General features: G+C 41.8%; 1 protein-coding gene across 1 annotated transcript; it reads right to left on the bottom strand.

Annotated features, from left to right (window-relative positions):
• Positions 1-7,450: 7,450 nt before the first annotated feature.
• On the bottom strand, positions 7,451-10,947 carry cbln2b (cerebellin 2b precursor). Its single transcript, XM_029625944.2, has 4 exons — positions 10,644-10,947; positions 9,651-10,226; positions 8,752-8,871; positions 7,451-8,546 (listed from the first exon to the last, which is right to left on the bottom strand). Exons 2-4 carry the CDS (start codon positions 9,942-9,944, stop codon positions 8,349-8,351), a joined length of 612 nt encoding a protein of 203 aa, XP_029481804.1. The 5' UTR covers positions 9,945-10,226; positions 10,644-10,947; the 3' UTR covers positions 7,451-8,348.
• Between the last annotated feature and the right edge of the window lie 2,396 nt (positions 10,948-13,343).

Here is a 13,343-nt window from a genome sequence, read left to right as displayed (position 1 = left end):
TTGAATATTTATGGACATCCATGAGCTAGCTTTAAATCAACTGTTGGTTTGGTCCCTCTGTGGCCTTCGTGTACTATCTTCCTATTCAAATGATGGTGCAGCCAGGGAGAAATGTTAGTCAGGCCACAGGAGCTCTTCACCAGACACTTTGATGTCTACGATATTCAGCTCAACATTGTGCATAGGCTGGATTGTCAACTCCCAAAAATGTAGCACCAACCTGGATGAGGCTTCAGCGGCTGCAAAAGTGCCAGAAAAGACCACCACACCTTGGTAGTATACGGAATAGTCCCCTTCGAAGGCAAGCTTGTAGTTTCTCATCCCGCACACCGCTTTCAACCTCCTTCCAGAAACTGGGGCAGGTGGAAAGATGGCTCTGTGTTGCTGTATCGTTCAAATAGTTAGCTAGCTAGCCAAGCCACATAAATGGACTTGCCATCACTAGTCCTGCAACTACGTGGGTTATCACCAGATATTTTAGGTCAACCCTCAATAAGTTATCAAAAACAAACATAAATGATTGAAAAAAAAAGCTTTTTAAAAATGGATAAAATACTTACAAATGTACAGGAGTTCTCTTCCTAGGCAGCCTCACCGCACCTCAGCGCCATGGCAACCACGGAACAATCAAAGGATAGTACATGCTGTAAGTATGACACCCACCTCTGTGTCAGAGCATCTCCCAGCTCACATCGCAGTGTATTTATGTCATCCACCTATTGCTACAGTAGTGCTAGAGTAGTGCTGATGCACAGTGTTTCCCATTCTAATGAATCTGGTTAAATTGGTTAGGCTGTGGGGCTGGGACACTGACTGAATCTAATGTGTAGACAGATGATATATTGGAGACTCTCATCATCATGGAAGTTCCTCATATGAGATTGGCTTGCATTGCCTAGCTTTGCATAGTCTACTGTACTGTCTCTATAAGTAGGAGGGATGCGGGGTAGGGGAGAGGGGGGTGCATCTTTGGGGAATTGCACATTTCAGCAGTATGGATATTGCAGAGTTGGGAGGAAAGACAGAAGGAATAAACAGACTTCCCATCTCTCTCTATTTCCTCTCCATCTTTCTCTCTTCGGTCTCCTTCTCTCCATCTCTTCAGGGAGCTGATTGACACAGGGGTCCATCCACAGAGGCGGGTGTCTGTCTGATGTTTGGGTCTGTAATATGAGTCTCTTTACTTATTAGGCAAACAGATGCATTATTAACCAGCCACTGTGCAGTGCTTGCTGTGCGTGCGTGCATTCTATCTATCCTCTCTGTGTATTCTCCCGGTTTGCTACCGTGTCTTCTCATTCAAGTGTAAATTGGCCAGGTCATCAGGCGGCCATGGCAGTTATCGCAGGGGTCTTGAACCCCCTTCAAGAGAAGGGATAGAAGCTACAGATGCAGCACATCTAATGGTTATGAACAGGTGCTATCAATAAATGAATCAATGTCCCACAGCACAGTAGGGAGGATCCCAAGTGTGTTTCATTAGAGTAAGACAAAATTTCCACTTGGTGTTTCATCAGCTCTGACCTTTTTGTTGCTTAAACTATAATCTTGATAAGATGTATGAGGGGTCTTAGCACTAATATGTGATTAAAGAATAGAAATGTTTGAATAGAAAGGCATGATTCACCTTGATGAGGCCCTCTTTTCCTCCCTGCCACTTTCCCTCCCTCCCTTGTCAAAGCATTGGTTAGTTTTATTCCTAATGAGGGGAAGGGAAGGGCACAGGTGGTTATGTTCCTATTGCTATGCCATTACTGCAGGACTATGAAATTAACAGAGCTTGTCTGGAGAGAAACCTATGGAAGGAGGTTTTAATATGATATAAAGAGGGCGGGCCATTACAGCTAGCGATAAAGCTTGACATTCAGTATGCATTTCCTTTTTAACTTGCCTCCACATTAGATATTAGATTGAGTGTGGGACTAAGCATTGTTTCAACCCAGACGGAAGTGCCGCTAGGTTTGCCTGAAAGCACACTAAATATAAAAATACTGCTGTGAAAGGATTATTCTCACCCAGAATCACACTAAGGGCAAATTTAGCCACAAATGGATAGCTGAGGAACACTTGAGAAAATGAGTGGAAGAGGAGAAATTTTGTGTGAGGGATTTTAGTTGCTGTGACTACATGTATTTACTTGGCTGTTCATTGTTAAATAAAAAGATACTGTACATTGTTAGTTGGTCTCTTGTGATTGTGATGTTTGAGTTTTTCTTTACTGTTCCCCTTGAGGGACATTAGAACATACAAAGCCTGCCCACTGGGCCACAAACTGGTTGAAGCAACATTGTTTCCATGTCATTTCAATGAAATTAGGTTGAACGAACGTGGAATGGACGTTGAAATGACGTCTGTGCCCAGTGGGGGGATGCAAACTCCTTCTGCCAAATTCAGAGAGACAGAGGGATAATTTGCCAATCTGTGGCTTTTGTGTGTGTCTAATAGCTTCAAACTATAGAAAACTACTCAAATAGGATTTCTGATGGCTTGTCATTGTTCTAGAAGCAGTTTGGTCCTTCAATATTCAGAGGACTCTGCAGAGAACCAGATTACATTCTGTAAAGTGGCAGCAAAGAGCCCCTCACAATCTAATTGTGTATGTTGATTCATGAGGTCCACAAGGTTTTTCAGCAAAGCGACACATGCACAGAGAAGTATACAGTATGTTCCAACTGTGTTTATTGTGCCTTACCCTTAGGCAGGACTCAAAAGCTGAAGTCACTAAGTTTTTATTTTATTTTAAGGAAATCCGAAGACTAATGGTGATTGCCAACAAAATCAATCTTCGTTCCATGGTATTTACTTGTTATGGTTTTCATTAAGTTGTCAGTAGTTAATCACCTGTATACTCCACTGTTGGAGCACTGTTGGTAAGGGAGGAGAATGATAATCAATGAATGGTTTTATTTCAGCTGTAAAGATCAAAACTTTGGGCAGGACGAAGCAAAGATACTCCACTGTTTTCTCCCAGAATATTTACTTGGTTTTGCTACATTTACCATTAACTGCAAGCTGAAGCAATTAAATTAGATGTGTAAACTCCAATGCTGTCTAATATGAGTTACAGTTACGATGCTCTCTGGGTGACAGCCTTCAAGTCAACACCAGAGGACTTCAATATCTGATTGCTGTAATCGATTTAATTATTTTTTTTCTCTGAGAGTTTTCAAATGTTTAGATATGTGCCATTTTGTTCAAGCCTGACTGGGTAGAAATTACAGCTGTGTCTCTCTGAGGGGAGCGAGTGTGTGTGTGTCTATATATGTGTGTGTTTAAGACTCCTCACCAAACCTACAGTTTAATGAATAACTGCAACTGACATCCATTATGACAGGCTGAACCCACAGATAATATGCCTCTGATGACTCTAATATGTCATTTAGACTGTAATGCATAAAGTATTGCAGTGCTGCGTGCCGTGAGGGCCCACATTGAAGTCTACGATCCTGCTGAGTGAGCTGTTTAAATGAAACACGAGCCCAAAGACGAGGCCACAAAGGATATTTAACAAGAAGCATGCCTGCCTCCAAGAGACTAACTCCGAAACAAAGACGTCTTTAAACACTAAAAGGCCATATTAGCTCAGTGTTTTTTAATGGGTGGTACCAGTTGTATCCTTATTTATATCAGGCCCACAAAGAACAATATACTGCCATCTGTACATCCATAAAAGTGTCCCCCATACACAGGGATTGATGGTACTATTGGGGTGGACACATGGTGGTGTTATCATTTCACATCTTTGATAAATGTTGTTGATATCTGTGGAAAACACGCAATAGGCTACTTTAACCATGGTTCACACCCATAAGGGCATAAAGATGTACATGTCAGCTAGATGGCTAACGTTCATCAAAGCTATATATTGGTAACATCAAATACACTCATCTGGCACCTGTCGTGCCAAACGGTGTTTAGGATTCATCATGTGCTAGCATCAGATTGTGGAATTTATGTGAACTTATTTTGGATGCAGTATTTGTCACATACTGCAGTTATACTGCACTCTGACTGCAGTTATAATGCAGCGTACTGCAGTTATACTGCTCTCTGACTGCAATCTTTTTTTAGGGTACACAAACCCTACTTCTAGTTTTATATATTTGTGTCTGCCTCTATGGATTGGGATCATTTGACCACCAACAACGTAGAATAATTTCTGAGTAATCAAGCCATGACAAGATAAGAGAATGAGATACAGACATAATTAGGAAAATAAATTATCCAAAAATAGACTGTTTGAGTCAGTATGGGCTTAATCAAAAGTTTATAGGGCTTTTTAAAATGCTGTCCAAAAAGCTGTTGAGAGAGAGTGAAGTGGTGAGTGGTATGTTGGTTGCCAGGGCCATTTTACTCTATGCTACATTATCCCTGGCCTGGCATCTGCAGAAGTAACAGCAGGCCTCTCTGCTCTGTTCTCAGCTGTTGGAGTCTAATTAGAAGATTTTGGTCTCGTTTCCGCAAAACGTCATAACTACTTACCACAGCCACAAAGTCATAAATGTATCTTCTTAAAATGAGATTTTAAACCTAACCTTAACCCTAGCCTTAACCACCCTGATAACCGTATGCTTAACCTTAAATTAAGGCCAAAATGCTTATTTTTGTTTTTATTATTATTTTACAATATAGCCAATTTTGACGTTGTGGCTATGGTAACTAGTAGAAACCAATGGATGTCGATATCCACGCTGATGTGTAGGTAGTGTTAGCTTACTCAAAGTGCCTGTTGCCTTCACGCACTAGCTACGTTTCCATTAACTTGTCCAGTGCTTTTCCGTTGAACTGTCTTGTCTCGATAATAACAGCTGGACGTAATGACATCACACATAAAAAAAAATATGTTTTGCTAAAAACCTAGTGTGGAATAAAAATGTGGAAAACTGCGCCTCAATAAATTGGTGACAGGCTGTATGCCCTCTCACCTGTTTCATGTCTCAGGTAGCCCACAAAAGCCAGCATGGACAGAATGCAAGAATTTACTTCTATTTGCCATACTCTAATAATTATAATAACTGCCACAGTCAGCGCCATGGTGAAACATGCATTCCGTTAGATCTGAAATAATTGGATGGCGAATCTCGCATCCAGCCAACCAGAAAAACCAGGCAAAGCAATCCAGGCATTCTTGAAAGATCAGATAATCCTTGTCCCGCAAAGAAACATTACGTTTTATAGTTGAAAAATAGATTTAGAAATCAGTAAGCATTCAGAATGAAATGTGGAGTATTGTAGTTACTTCATGTCATCACATGCACTGCGTACCTTCAAAATGAGCGGCAATCATCATTATTCGAAAAACACTTGTTTCCATCATCATTTGTTGCTCTAAAGAAAGTTTGACAAAATAAAAATGCACCGCTTTGTAACAGATAAAAATGTTGTTGATCTTTAGAACCTTTCTCCTACAGCTGCTGCTTCCATTACACATGTCACAATTATTTATTTGTTTGCGACTTTGCTTTTGTCTAATAAATCTGGGTCAATTGAAACCTGCCTAGTGTGTGGCATGTTGAATATAAAAACTGGATTGAACTAGTTAAGACACTAATCCGCTAGGCAGTTGCCAGCTAGGTTCCACTGCCACGGCCAATCCTGCTGCCATCTTGGATTTTTTGGACATTCAATTTTAGAAGATTTTCTGAATAATAGGCTATACAATCTCAGTATTTTGTGCCATTGTTGATAGCTGAATATAAAGTATCCATAGTTAGGAGATCTTGGTGAGCTAATGAACTTCAATCAATATTGTATTGACAAGTCTAGAAATTATGTCTGCATAAGAACATTTCAGCATTCTCTTGAGCAGAGTAGATCTCAACCAATCACATTTTCCACCTCCTAAAGTCAGCCATCTTGCTGTTGTCATGACTGCTTGGCTTACAGTGCAGTGCCCACCTACATCATTATCAAAATGGTGTTTCACTGTTCTCAATGTAAATTTATGAGATCAGATAAAGCATCACAATCTACAGTTTATAATACAATAGATGCCTGATAGCATCAACACAACTTTTAGCTGTTTAAAACAATGTACTAATTTTATAACAATTCAAAACAACCCATGACTTGTTTAATATCTTGTAGCAACAGTCAAAAAAGTGGGTTTGGTCTCGTAATCAGTAGTCTCGTAATCAGACAGAGACCTAGTCTCCAATGCAAAAAACTTAAGTATTCCATTGATCCACATCCCAGCCTTGCTGAAAACTACACTGCACCTGGCCATGCAGCCCAGAGGAAATCAACAGTGACAGGTATAGGTGTACTTACCATCTCCCTTATTTTCTTATTAGGCTACACTTTAACTACACCACACCAATTCCCTTTGTTCTACTATCTGTTTCATTCATGGCCAATATCTTCAATCTATATCAACGTTTGTTTTATTTTGTTCCCCTTTAACCTAGATCAAAGAACGAATGCCAATCAGACCTGCATGGTATAGGCCTATATACAGCATGTAGGCACCATTAGTTATAGCATCTATTAATATACTTGCTATCACACACACACACACACACACACACACACACACACACACAGGAAATAGACCAGACATTTACATATCCTTCAGTTCCTGTTTCCTTGGTTTCTATGTACCACAATGCATGTTTAATTATGTGGACTTGTTTGGGGTACATCTTTGATAGCATCGTTTAGCACATGACATATCTGAACATTTGTGATGCTCCCATATCCATGCAGTATCTTGATTAAATCAAAGCTCTAGAAATAGAGTAGGCTTCATTGATCTACTATTGATTGTTCAACCGTGAAGATGTAATAGGAATGTATCCCTGTACATCGTGGCTGAAAAACAACCTTGATCTCTCTCTCTGTGTGTGTGTGTGTGTGTGTGTGTGTGTGTGTGTGTGTGTGTGTGTGTGTGTGTGTGTGTGTGTGTGTGTGTGTGTGTGTGTGTGTGTGTGTGTGCTGGAGGGTTGTTTTTCTACAGCAGGCCCAAAACAATATCTCATTGTTTCTGCATTGCATAATTATTTGGCTAAGATAATTACAGTATGTGAATAACTATCACTACTCACATCAAAATAGAGCGTTTTTGACCATGTCAATATGCTATTGTATTGTCATGTTATTTCTCTGCTTTGATCTTAGAATAAAGAAACATGAAAAGTTGATAGCGATCTATTTACTATTTTCAACAACGAGAGTTGAATGGGGTTTGGTGTGGGCTTCAGTGTGTCGTGACGAGCATAGCATTGCATTCAGTTCAAGCGGCTGCTAGATGAGAACCATGGACAGCGCCAATCTATAGTGAGCTACAGGTCTGAGAAGGACGTTCGCTGTCCAGTACTTTATTCTGTCACGATTACTTTGACTTTGAACGTAAATATATTAACTTACTTCAGACCTGATGTCTTTTCGAACTTGTTTTATTTGCAAGCTCAAAATGGTATAGAATAAAAGTGAATAGATACGCGTATACAATACAATATTTTTTATTAGGCGGGACATCATATATAGGGATTTTTTCTGTTGTTATTTTCACAATGTACATTTGTGAGCAACGTCACTGGACACTAAATCAGTCAAAGCTACGCAGATTCGAAATGTAGAGTAGAACACACCATAATGTGAATATGTACTTTATAAATTCGATAAATGTTTTTTTGTAAAAGAGTTTCTATAGATGTCTCCATTGGCTGAAATATGTTGCCTTTTTTCTCTTTTCATGTCATCTCTGGATAGTTAGGCAGCCTACAGTTGGCTTGTTTTCAATATGTTCAGCATCCAAAATGGAACACCATAGACAGCACAAAACAAAAACATTCTTCCGTTCGTGCAAAAAATGCTTTGGGCGTGAAAGCACTCTTCTTCTCTTGGACGTCCGTTATAATTCCACACACCTCACTTGACGGCAACCCTAGTTCTATGCCAAAGGCTATACAAACACAAAATAGAGCATTGGAAGATACATGTAGACTAGCTCGGGACTTTTAGTTCTTCGATTCATATAACCTTCTTCTCATCTGTTCAGTAGTCCGGGTACACAGAGGTACACTGACTCGTCTGTCTGTTGACAAAAGTTAATTGATTCCCAAGTGATAAAATCCAAATAATCGACAAGTGGTAGCCTATACATCACGGAGCGATCGATTCGGTTATCCTTCCAGATTGGGTTTGGTCGATGGATTTGGATGTATGAACTCCAAGGAAACGTTCATGTTTGAATTAAATAGATACTGTATAGTGTGTGTATGTACACATATGTGTCTGTCTTCTTCCTCCTCTGACAGTTTAGTTCAAATAAAAGAGCAAATTTTTGTCTTTATCGTTCCTCAACCGTAGAGGAGTCACGTTTGCGATTTCCGTGATCGCATATTAAATTATAGTGGAAACACTAGGAAGCCTGAGAAAGTGGAATATTTCCATCCACCCATGAGTGTGCCCCGTTCCAGCTTCAGATACACCCGGTCCTCGCGCTCCAGTTGCAGAAGAACGCCGTTGCTCGCGGCCTCCCGCGTAACGTCCTGGTCACCGGCGAAAGCTGATATGACCGCGTAGTCGTTCTGCATCAGGTTGACCTGGGGTAACGGAAACAGCACGCGCAGAATTCAGAGCTGTTACATCGTACGGTTGGCCTACTCTAATTATGACAAATAATGTACACATTTGGGATGGCTTCTCCATGGCATAGCCTACAACAATACACTATAGCCCAACTAGGCCAACCATCAGAAAACCTTGAATAGCGATCATAGTAAAGCAAATGTTGACCATTGGTCTTACCTGTATGGTTTGTCTGTTGTAAACCTTGACCACATGAAAGCCGAAGCTGTATATGCCCCTCCTTGGCGCCTGGAAGACACTCGCTTTCAGATCGAAATGGTTGCCGATGTTCACTAAAGCCTGCAACACAAAGCGACAAGATAACGCACGTGCAGAACCCAGAGTCACCATATAACAGACTGAGACACCGCAAGGGTTAAACTAGCCAAATTACCAAGCACTTACACACTGCGTAATAGAGCGGTCCTGTAAAGGCGCGACGCACATTACCCAATGTTGCTCGCCTGTCACTTTCAGTTTTCCAATTGGACAATACATGTTTTTTGTTGAAGTCGATAAACGTAGTGGTCGAATCATTGATTTCAATCTATACACGTTAGTTTGTCAGAGAAGGGGGGGGGGCATCAATTAACATAATACTGTCCATAATGCTCCAGCGCACCAGCTGGGCGTAAAAATACTCCACTTGATGGTTGGAGCATTTACAGCAGCAGTCACATCTATTGTTGCGCCGCAGTGCTTGCGCGTCCCTTAAACCTACACAAGACAGACTATAAGTACAATAGCCTACGTATTTTCAAATCACAACATTTGCATCAAGCTGCAGCTTTTATGCATATTTGGGGTAATTACGCGCAACGATCACAATGTTCCCGTTATCATACTGCAACATTTTCTCGCAGAGGCTCCCCAAAACTGCTCTCAAGTTTTTGAGAGAAAGAAATCTCCCAACGCATAAACGCAACCCAGGTCAAGTTATCATAACCCATTTGCATTAAAACATTATTCTGTACGCCGCATCAGAAAAAATATATATTAAACATATTATCAATCTCCAAAATAAGTATCTGTCCAGATAGGGACAATATTTGCATATGCAAATTCCCGGGACGGCTGACCTGGTCAAAGTAGATGGTCATAGACGTGTTGCTCATGTCGGAGGGCTCGTGATTCGTTCCGCGCACAGCAGAGAAAGCCACCTTGGCGCCCGCGGACCGGACGGATATCCCGAGCGAAGAGGTCACCCCGCTGTCCGAGGAAGGGTTGGAGTCGCAGACCACCAGGCATTTCCCCTCTAGTACGATGGGTTCCGTGTCATTCTGGCCGGCGACGCAGAGCACCACGCCGTATCCCATAAAGAGGCTGAGCGCCAGCATGGCACAGGGGCCCGGGCAGCGGGCTGACACCACCATGGTCTGGTCGGAACTCTGATCCTTCCTGTGCACACTGATCCTACACGGCAGCTCCTTGGAGGTTTGATAGGACGCGATCACCTGGACCAACCTTACTCCTTTCCTCTCTCTCTTTCCCCTTCTCTCTCTCTCTCTCTCTCTCTCTAACACACACACACTTTGACACACGCGCACACTTTTAGCACACGCACAGACACGCTCTCTCTTTCTCACACCCCCTTCCTCCTGTGCGTCTCAGTTGATATTAGGCTGGTCTTCAAACATACGGTGTGGTGGTGTTTCCTGGTGATTTAAGAAACAAATATCAATTGATGTATGACAGACTATTAGGTGTTTAAGATATACTAAAATGAGTGCTAAAAATGATTAATTGGGATCCATAGAACTATACAAAAACTCGTGCGTAATACGCACGGAATTCTAAGGTAGCCTATCTAGTAAGTGCGTCAAATATAGGATATTTAATTTAGGCTATAGTTTTCAAATGAGTAAATATTAGTCAGATGTATCACCTCCCATTATTAAATTAACGTTAAATACTCATGCAATTTGGAAATCCTAAAAACAATCATTGTGAGCAATTATTTATTAAATTTTTCTTCCCCTCAAGTTTAATTTGGTCACTCTTATACTAGCTTACTCCTTTACACTATCAAAAACCCAAATATATGTTTTCCCGAAAAGACGTCTGGACGTTACCTGTAATAGGCCTATCCATAGCGTGGAGTCAGTCTCTCATTCCGCATAGGAAGCAGCGCGCAGAGTGAACTGAGCGGTGGGCTCGCATCCTGTGCTGAAAGGGGATCGCCCCTCGTTTCCCTTTCAAAGGCGACTTACGCCCATCCTTTTTATTGAAGTACAAGTCCAGTAGTAATGTCGTAGGCACTGCGTATAAGGGCACCTCGCTCACTAGTAGGCTAGAACAGTAGAATAAGCACACGTATTGATTGATTCGCTTGTTTACATAACCAGTTGAATGTTGTGAGACTTACATATCAGTGGTCCTCCCGGGACAGCGGAGTTCATGGCTGCCTCCCAATCTGTACCCGCAATTTATACCCCGCCATCCCCCCTTCTCTTCTCGCGCGCTTAATCAGAGATGAAAGTGGCAGAACAGCGGATATCATTGCTTTTTGCGCTGTTCCTATAATTGGATATGTATGTCACTAATTTGAGCTCAAAACTGGCAGTTTTACAGGAGCCACATAGATACTTGTGCGACACCCAGCGGTATAAAGGTGGTACTGTCAGTTCTTTTTTTTTCTCACCACAGGTGCATGGTGAATTTGTGTTAGACTAATGAGGACAATTTTCAAACTACCATAATATCCTGTTGTTTTTATTAAAAATGCTTGTGTTTCTAAGGCAAAATCATTAGGTGGAAGTGAGCAGCACCTTGCAGTCTTTCCTTCAGTTGTGTCATTAATTAAAGCAGTGGGAGTATAGCAGTGGTGGAATTTCAGCAAGCTATTCCTTTGCAACTTTACATTTATTTAATAGTTATGCTATATATTAATATTGATCTTGTGCATATCTGATACTATTGCTTATATTAGCTGGAGGGCTGAGAGGTCGGGATTCAGTTCCATTTATGCGTCTCCCATAAAAAATGTGCAGTACAGCAACATGTGTGATTAATTGTATTTATTAATTTGGCTTAAAACAGTTCATACATAGAATCCCCCACTCCAAGGGCCAAGGGTTTTCCCACCCCGGACCAGGAAAACTCTGGACCCTATATACAATGTATTAGTATACATCCTGTACACCTCACCTTAGCCCACTCCTACCATCTCTGTCCAGCCCTGCCCAAACATGTCATAATACCTCTGAAGAACTCTGTGGAAGGGTCCCTATCATGGCTCCTTGTCTCTGATGGATCTGACTTCCTCAGAACTGCTGAACTTTCACTTAAACTTCGTAATGAGCTGTCACTCCACTCGCTCTAAACTTTACTAATTGGCCAGATTATGCAAGGAGTTCAGATTCATATACCATGATACATTTGACTCCACTGATTATCCCAGAGGAGTGAGAGGGGATGGGGGAGGGGGGGGGGTGGTAGGTGTATCATTAAGGTTCTGTTAGGTTTGTCATCCATATTTTAAATGCAATTAAAACTAGATTTTCTGACCGGAGGTTGTGTTGGAATTTCATCTATCTATCCATTCGGCATTGGCATCTGTCCATCTATTAATCTGTTCATCCATTTATTTATTCATTCATTTAAATTGATCTGTGCATCCATCCACCCTCATCCACCCATCCGTAATGACATCATAGAACATTTTGAAACGCCAGACGAAATCTGACATCTCTTGACATCAGAACCATCAACACACTGGAAGCCTTATATTCCACATGCATGTTCCTTTACATTGAAACATCTGTGCTTTTACAACCGCTCATCCAACCACTATTCAAACTGTCATGAAGGGAATAAACATGTTCAACAGTGTAGCCTGACTGATAATATGTGTGGAAGCAATTGTCTACATACAGTACACAGTATATATAGCAGTGATAGGCCAAACATCCACGGTATACAATTCAACAAATAGCCTATCACACTGTATTTTGTTAATCTGTGTTGGAATGAAACCATATATCCTTAGACAACACAGAATGACATTAAACAGTTAACATCCACCAGTTATCCATGTCACATTATCTAGTGACCCACTTGCCTTGCAGTAGTAAAACACCAGACATTATTATGCACTTGTAGCTATATAGACATCTTAATTACAGCTACCCAACATGCACGCTCCATCCTTCCCTTTCTTACTCCCCTCTTCCCTCCTTCCCACTTCATTTGACAAACATCACAGTGTCAGTGAGTGACAACCCATGCAGGAGCAAGCCATCAGACACTCCAGGGCTAAGACCGACCCGCAGGCCTGCAGAAGGACACCAAGCTAGAGCAACAGACATCAAATGTCAAGCAGAGGCATGGGGAAATGGGGGGGGGGGGGGGCTGGTACTCCCATTACCAGAGGCTGCCTCTGCTCTGAGAGGGGCCCGCCATGGACCAAGGCTCTGTAATGAGGCGAAGGGACTGGCAGTAGGGGGGGATGTTACAGCTATCTGCAGTGACAGCTAGCAGAGCAGACCAGCTCCCAGTGCTAGGGGGATCCCGACCCTTCGCCGTGTGCTGGCATGTCTGTCTGAGAGCACAGACATCTGCTCTAATGAAAAGAGACTTAGCATCAGTCAGTCAGTCTGCTGCTGGCGGCTGGCTGCCATTGTTTATCTATAGGCGTAATTTAGAACGCATTCGGCTTAGTAAATCCAGAAAGATTAGAAACCATGGTGGTGGTGGGATTTCCCCTGGTGGAGGGATTTGATGAGATAGGCGTTGATTAAGCAATCAGGGTTGTGATAGTTATGATGAGTGCT

The sequence above is a fragment of the Oncorhynchus nerka genome, linkage group LG22 (assembly GCF_034236695.1).
Source record: "Oncorhynchus nerka isolate Pitt River linkage group LG22, Oner_Uvic_2.0, whole genome shotgun sequence".
NCBI classification, from domain to species: Eukaryota; Metazoa; Chordata; class Actinopteri; order Salmoniformes; family Salmonidae; genus Oncorhynchus; species Oncorhynchus nerka.
Note: the sequence above shows the minus strand (reverse complement) of the source record. Positions and strands in the feature narration are given on the sequence as shown.